Here is a 7,499-nt window from a genome sequence, read left to right on the forward strand (position 1 = left end):
TGTGTGTGGGAGCACAGGAGCATGTGTGGGGAGCACAGAAGCATGTGCTGGGGAGAACAGGAGCATGTGGGGGGGAGCATGAGGAACATGTGTGTGGGAGCACAGGAGCATGCGTGGGGGAGCACAGGAGCATGTGTGGGGAGCACAGGAGCATGTGTGTGGGAGCACAGGAGCATGTGTGGGGAGTACAGGAGCATGTGGGGGGATGGAAGAGAGAATGAGTGCACTTGAGGGCAGATGGATGGAGATGATTCATTACGGCTGGGCCTGGTGGAGCAGGTCTGTGATCTCCAGGTACTCAACTGAGGCAGGGGACTCACAAGCTACAACAGAGCTGACAGAAAAGGAACAGACTCACAAAGATATAGAAAACAGCAACAAGCATTTCTGTCAATGTGCTTGTAATGTATGGAGATGCATGGGGATGCATGGGGAAGCATGGAGGAAGCATGGGGGAAGCATGGGGGTGTGTGGAGATACATTACATGACAGATGGAAACAAGAGAGAGAAAGAACAGAAAAACTACTAAAAGAAGAATGGAATTTTTCTATTTGATAGATTCCAAGGAGGAGGAAGAGGAGGAGGAAGGAAGAGGAAGAGGAGAGGAGGAGGAAGAGGAGGAAGAGGAGGAGGAGGAGGAGGAGGAGGAGGAGAAGAAGAAGAAGAAGAAGAAGAAGAAGAAGAAGAAAGAGAGAGAGACATACAGAGAGAGAGGGGGGAGGGAGGGAGGGAGAGAGAGAGAGAGAGAGAGAGAGAGAGAGAGAGAGAGAGGTGCATCTTAGCACTGAGGTGGATGTGTACAGATAGAAAATGCCAGGGTTGATGTTATGGGACAATGAAGTGACAAAATTTTCAATCAAAATAAAAAAAAGAAGTTTGAAAGTAGCTTGATCAGCCTAAAGTATTGAGAGAATAATGTAAACTGTTAATCAATGCCAACCTATGTCAAAGCCGAATTTCAAAAACGAGAAAAGCAAGATGGCAGCATTCCCTGGTGTGCAGAGACAGAGAAGTATTTGCTAGCAGGTCTATGTTAGAGGAAACACTGACAGCAGCCGTGGAATAACTGAAGACCAGAGATCATAGACACAAGGAGTAAAGGGATTAGTCTACAAATGCATGCTTTCATTTTATACCGTTTTATATTTAATCCACTTTACTAGATACACAAAAATTCTACATGTTAAACATGCCTGTCACTTCCCATAAACAGACTAAATTGCAGCCTTTGAATACCACTAATGTGTACTTTGGGAATGAAATAAACTCCTGTGGGAGTTCAGGGGGAAAACGTTCTCAGATCTACAGTATTCATTTACAGTGGTGAGATCGATCATATATTCTCTGTAAGAGATATGGAAGGGGGATTCGAACTCAGGTCCTCATGCTTGCATGACAAGGCTTCAAAGTCACGGGCTAAAAGGAAAAGGTGTGCAGCCTGAAAGCTGCTAAGACAGCTGGAACTGTCAATCATGATCAAACAGGAGCCGAGGAGAGAGAAGTAAGGACAGGAGGATCCACGGGACTAACAGGGACACATGGGTAAGCTGCTATAGTTTGATATGAAGAGGCCCTAAAGGCTTAAACAGTGAAAGGCTTGGGCCCCAGCAGGAGCTGCTACTGGGTCCTCAGGAGATGGGCATTGCGTGGAAAGGGATCAGTCACTGGGCGCACGTTCTTGAAGAAGACAGCAGGGGCTCCAGACTCTCTTCACTCTGTTGTTATTTCTTGAAGCGGATGAGAAGCTTTCTGGCACACATTCCTGGAAAGGCTCTGTGCTGCCAGAGACCCAAGTGAAGGACAAGTGGTTATGACCCTCTCCTTCAGTAAACTGATTTTAAAATTTCTTTTTGAAAGTTATCAGAGTTACCATTGTCGTTGTGTATGAATGTGAGTGCGGACATGACACAGTGCTCCTGTGGATGTCAGAGGCTAAGCCAGCTTCAGGAGTCAGTTCTCTCCTTCCACTGTGGATTCCAGGGTCTGAACTCAGCAACACGTTTACTCACTGAACCACCTTACCAGCTTGAAAGATGACCCCCATCCCTTGTGTGCGTGCGTGTGTGCGTGCGCACATATGCACACATGTGTATTGTGCATATCGGTGTGAGTGTGGAGATCAGAGACAATCTGAGATGTTAACTGTCCCCTCCTCCAAAAAGGGTCTGCCCCATTTTGTTTCAGACACAGTCTCTGTTTATTTTTCCCACTGTGTAGGCCAAGCTAGCTCTGTTTTCCCGCAGTGTAGGCCAGGCTAGCTGGCTGAAGATCTTCCATGGATTGTCCTGTCTCTCCTCCCCTCTTCCTATTGCTGCACTGGGATTTCAGAAACTTGTGCCATGTGTCCAGCTTCTGCATGTCTTCTAGAGATTCGAACTCAGGTCCTCATGCTTGCATGACAAGAGCCTTTACCTACTGAACCATCTTCAAAGTCCTAGCAAGTTGACATTTTCAGGCACTTTGTCACAGTGACAGGAAGCTAACACAGAAAGGGCAGTAGATATTAATGTATACATGCCAGGGAAGAAAGTCTCAAAATCCTCAAAGTAAAAACCAGCAGTGAGATAATAAATCCTGAGAGTTAAATGGTAAGATTCTCAAACTCTAGTTTCAATAACTGAAAAACATTTATACAGGCCACCAGAAGCTTCATAGAAGATGTGACATCACTAATTTAACTTAATGGGCACACAAGGCATGCCTCATAGAGATACATTTTGTTCATAGGGACATTTGGAACATCCTTCAAGGTAGACTGTATGCTAGGCTATAGAGTAAGTTGTGATAAGCTTAAAATTGGAATTATATGAAGCATGTCTTCCTACTATACTGGAATTAAATTAGAAATAATAACAGAAAGAAATTGTCTAATGCTTGAAAGTTAACATGATTTTAACATCTGGTGTGTCCATTAGGATATCAATAATACACATGTCTATATTAAGAAACCAAAATGAAGCCAGAGCCAAAGCAAATGAAAAGGAAGTCATGAAGATGAGAACATACATTCAGAGACCAGTGGAGTAGAAAAAGCAAAACATGAGAGAAAAAAATCAAAAGGCCAAAAATAATAGGTCTTTGCTGAGTTAATAAACTCAGCAAACTTTTAACAAGATTGACCAATAATAAAAAGGCCCAGGAATTGAAAAGGAGTCATTGACTCAACTCTACAGAGACGTGTAAGGGAATACCACAAGCAACTAATGCCAACAAACTGCGGGGCACCCCCAAAGCAGGCAAAGCCCGAGAATGACAATGATCCAATGTCCTGAACAACGATTGGAACAAGTTCTTTATCAAAGGAATATTCTGGTTAGTTTTTCATCAAGTTGATACAGCCTAGAGTCACCTAGAAAGTAGGAACCCCAACTGAAGAATTATATGGATTCCCTTGACCGAATCTGGGAGACTCTCTTGACTGAAGCTAGATGCTAAAGGGCAGAGCCATTGTGGGTAGCGCCATCCCTGGCAAGTCGGTCCTGGGCTGTCTAATAAACAAGTTAAGCACGAGACAGAGACTGAGCCAGTAAGCAGCCTTCCACCATGGTTTCTGCTTCAACCTCTGGCCCAACTTCCATCAGCAATGAACAGTGACCTCCAAATGTGAGTCAAATAAATCCTTTCCTTCCCAGGTTGATTTTGATTGTGGCATTTATTACAAGAACAGGAAGCAAACTTAGACATTGTGCTGGCTACTTTTAGGTCAACTTGACAAGCTAGAGTCATCTAAAAGGAGAGACCTCAATTGAGAAAATGTCTACATAAGATCTGTCTATGGGGAATTTTCTTAATTAATGATTTATGTCAGAGGTCTCAGTCCACTATAGGTGAGGCCATCCCTGGGTTGGTGGTCCTGAGTTCTGTAAGAAAACAGGCTGAGCAAACTATGATGAGTAAACCAGGAAGCACATTCCTCATGGCCTCTGCCTCAGCTCCTGCCTCCAGGTTCCTGCCCTGTTTGAGTTCCTGTCCTGACTTCCTTTGATGATGAACAGTGATGTGGAAATGTGAGCCAAATACTCTTTCCTTCCCAGTTTGCTTTTGGCCATGGTGTTTCATCACAGCAACCCTGACTAAAACAGACAAAGAATGGGATTGGTTCCCAGATCACTGTTCTTCTGATGCCAAAGCCAGACAGGAGACTGTGCAAAAGAAGATTGCTTCCTATCATTCCCTAGGAACACACACAGCAGTGCCAAGCACAAGTAGGCCAGCAAAGTAAATTCCAGAAAGATTAAAAATCTGAACCATTAGCAAATTTTTCTGATTTCAGAAAAACAACTGTCTTAAGTTTGACACCTGAGAGGTGCAGTATCCGTATGTCTGTTCCTTTTGTTAACATAATAGAATAAAGGACATTAACTATGTGACCCTTTCACAAGGCACAAAAGCACCTGACAGAGTCACGGAGCTCTGGCTTCCGGCCACAAGGAGAGTTCTAGCAGGTCCTCTGGCAGAACAGTGGTGCTCAAGGTGATGATATTAGGTACAGCAGAGGGATTTAGTCTCCAAGAACTGTATTTTTGTCCCAAATTTTGCAAACAACAGTCAAGAGCAAATTTATGTTCCCCAATAACATTCTCCAGGTGTGATGGCTAAGCTTGACTGTCAGCTTGACTACATCCAAGCATCTGGGCATGTCTGTGAGAGACTTCTCTTGACTGGATTATTTGGGGTCAGAAAACCCACCCTAAATCTGAGCCACACCTTCTGGTGGCAGCCCATATGGAAGATCAGGGAAAAAGGAAACTTTACCTTTTTTCCTGCTTGTCCTAACTCTCAACAGGAAGTTCATCTGTCTTCCTCCTGAGGCAGGCACTAGAATGCTTTAGTAGCTTGCTGGTTCTAGAACCTTCTTTGGGATTTCAACATAAACTGAAGACCAGGTGAGATATCTAGACTCTTATGTTGAACAACTACCAAATTCTTGGCCTTTCTGTTTCGAGACAGGTACTGTTGGACTAGCAGGACTATACAGCCTATAAGTCACTCTAATATATCCCCCTACACACACACACACACACACACACACACACACACACACACACACACACACACAGAGGCACACATACCCATGTACGCACCCACGTGCACCCACGTGCAGTTAGTTCTGTTCCTGTAAATGACTAAACCAGGATCAGGGGATGAAGAGAAGGGCAGATCAAGGATGGGAAGACAGAAGATGTACCCACCATCCCCCTGTCCCCACTGCCCACACTGATCCCTTGCCCCCACTGTCCCCACTACCCCCCACTGCCCACACTGTCCCCCTGCCCCCACTGTCCCCACTGCCCACTAACGCCTTCTCTTTCTGAAATCTTCTGTGAAAAGACAGTGTCATTTTTACCAAAGTTGCCTAAGTGTCTGAGATAATTGTTGCTTAGAACCAGTGCAGTCAATAGGAAGAGAGCACAGACACCTGCTTCATCGCCCATGAACCCGGGTGACACCATGCTGAGCACAAAAGGCCTGCCACAGAGAGACATGCATGCACTTGTCAGACATGTGCAGCAGCTAAATCCCTACAGACAGAAAAACAGACTGGTGGCTGTCAGGGATTGGAAGGGGAAGGAGGTGCTTAGTCCATGCACGATGACAATATTACCAGATAGTCTGAGGTGCGGCTGCACAGCATGCTGCCTGTCTGGACTGCCGCTGGATTTTACACTTCAAAACGGCTAACTCTCTGCCTTGTGAATTTTACTTTAATATAAAAATCAATTCAATCTTACTCATTACATTCTCACGTAACACAGTCTTTGTCCCTTTCTCAACAGGTTGGCACATGCCGTCCAGAGCAGGGCAGGAGAGACAATCCATCATATCAGACAAATCTGGCAGCTGACCCTCCCATAAAAGCCAGGGCCTTTCCTTTGGTGCTGGACGGTGCTGTGACCCCAGCTGGAGGAGAATACCCTCAGAGTGTCAGATACTGTGATCCCAGCTGCCCACAGCCTGATTTCTCCCCAGAGTGGAGCCTCCACTTAGACTCTAGCCCAGGGCTCAGAGCCCAGTCCTGGCTTCCGGCCCACCCAACCCTGTCTTTGTGATAGAAGAAACTTTCTCCCCACCTTACACATGCCTGCTCAGGGTAACAAAGGCACATGGGAGTTCAAAACCCAAGGCTCTGTTCACTTTTTCTTGGTGCTGGCAGAGACAAAAAATGTGCTGAAGCCTGGAGTCCACCTAAGGCTGGCTAAACAGAAGTCTCCAGAGGAGGTTAGGGAGTTTGAAGAGTTCCTTCAGTTTCTAACACAGGACCAGGGGCCCCGAGGATGCCACTGATGGCATCTGTTTCCAGAATTCAGTGCTCAGGTCTAGACTACCTGAGAATACCACCCAGCTACAAACACAACCAGCTCCTTCCTACCCGAGGTCCAGACAATGCCCACACATTTAAGTAGGGCAGCTCCTGCAGGGCCTACCACCTATATGACATAGCACCTGCAAGACCCAGCACCTGCAAGACCCAGCATCTGCAAGGCTCAGCACCTGTATGATCTTGCAACTTCAGGACCTACATCTGTGCAACCCAGCACCTACAAGACCCAGTTCTTGAAGGGCCCAGCACCTTAAGGGAATACCAGACCATCATCTGCCAGTGACTCAAACAGACACTAGTCCCACTGTGACTAGCCGCTGCCTTCCCAGAACTTTCTGAAGCTATTCAATCATCTTCTATATCTTTCAGCTCACTGCCAGACTGGGTTGCTTCCTGGCACAGAGGAGCTTTAGGATGCCCAGTTCTCCCTGTGGAAGCTTTATCTGGTGTCCAAGCAGTCTACGGACATAGTGATCCTTGTGGACATCAAATGTCACTAGAGTCCCCAGCCATTTGACACTTGCTCTCATTCTGGAGCCTGATTTTCAGGCACACAGAGCAGATGCTGGGGTCATGGCTGAGTGCTGGTAACTGGCTTGTGCTAAGAGCTTAAGGGAGACTAAACCCCAACTGCATGCTGCCCCAGCCCACAAGACCAGGGAGGCTCTCTCAGTGTCACTGAGTGACCCCATCCTTAAGTAAATAGTCAAGCACACAGGCAGTCACTCCCCACACAGAGCCCAATCCTTACTGAAGTATCTGGCAGCGAAGGTTCTTCTTTTGCTGGAAGCCGTCGGCAGCATCTCTAAGCTGGCAGTGTGCAGATTGCTTCTGTATCTTCTCTGGAAGGCAGCAGCCACATCCTCAGGCAGACAAGCTAATTCCCAGTTTCAGTAGCAGGCGATCAGCTTCTATAGTAAAGAAATATATTTAGAACGCCCTTTCCAGGCATTTGCCGGGACTGCAAACATGAAGCCTGCTGTGAGGGACGAGTTTCTCTGTGGAGCACGTACCTTGGGGATCTGAGAGCAGACTTGGGGAAGTCAGAGTATCGGTTCCTCAAATCTGTAAAATGGGACCAGCAGAGACAATTGTGTCTCAGAGGGAGAAGGCACCAGATTCACCAGCGGAAGCAAGGGCTCTGTGAGCCGAGGGCTCTAGCTACTGGATTTGATT

The 7,499-nt window shown here is 46.4% G+C and overlaps 1 protein-coding gene across 1 annotated transcript in view; it reads right to left on the reverse strand.

The window, feature by feature from the left end:
- The window catches only part of Arhgap22 (Rho GTPase activating protein 22), a 151,843-nt gene extending 144,547 nt beyond the window's left edge, over window positions 1-7,296 (reverse strand). Inside the window, exon 1 of the mRNA XM_028789100.1 lies at window positions 7,075-7,296. Coding sequence (XP_028644933.1) covers window positions 7,075-7,126 — 52 coding nt within the window. The 5' untranslated portion in view covers window positions 7,127-7,296. The remainder of the gene's footprint in view (window positions 1-7,074) is intronic.
- Between the last annotated feature and the right edge of the window lie 203 nt (window positions 7,297-7,499).

The sequence above is a fragment of the Grammomys surdaster genome, unplaced genomic scaffold (genome assembly GCF_004785775.1).
Source record: "Grammomys surdaster isolate TR1022 unplaced genomic scaffold, NIH_TR_1.0 125789, whole genome shotgun sequence".
Lineage (NCBI taxonomy): Eukaryota > Metazoa > Chordata > Mammalia > Rodentia > Muridae > Grammomys > Grammomys surdaster.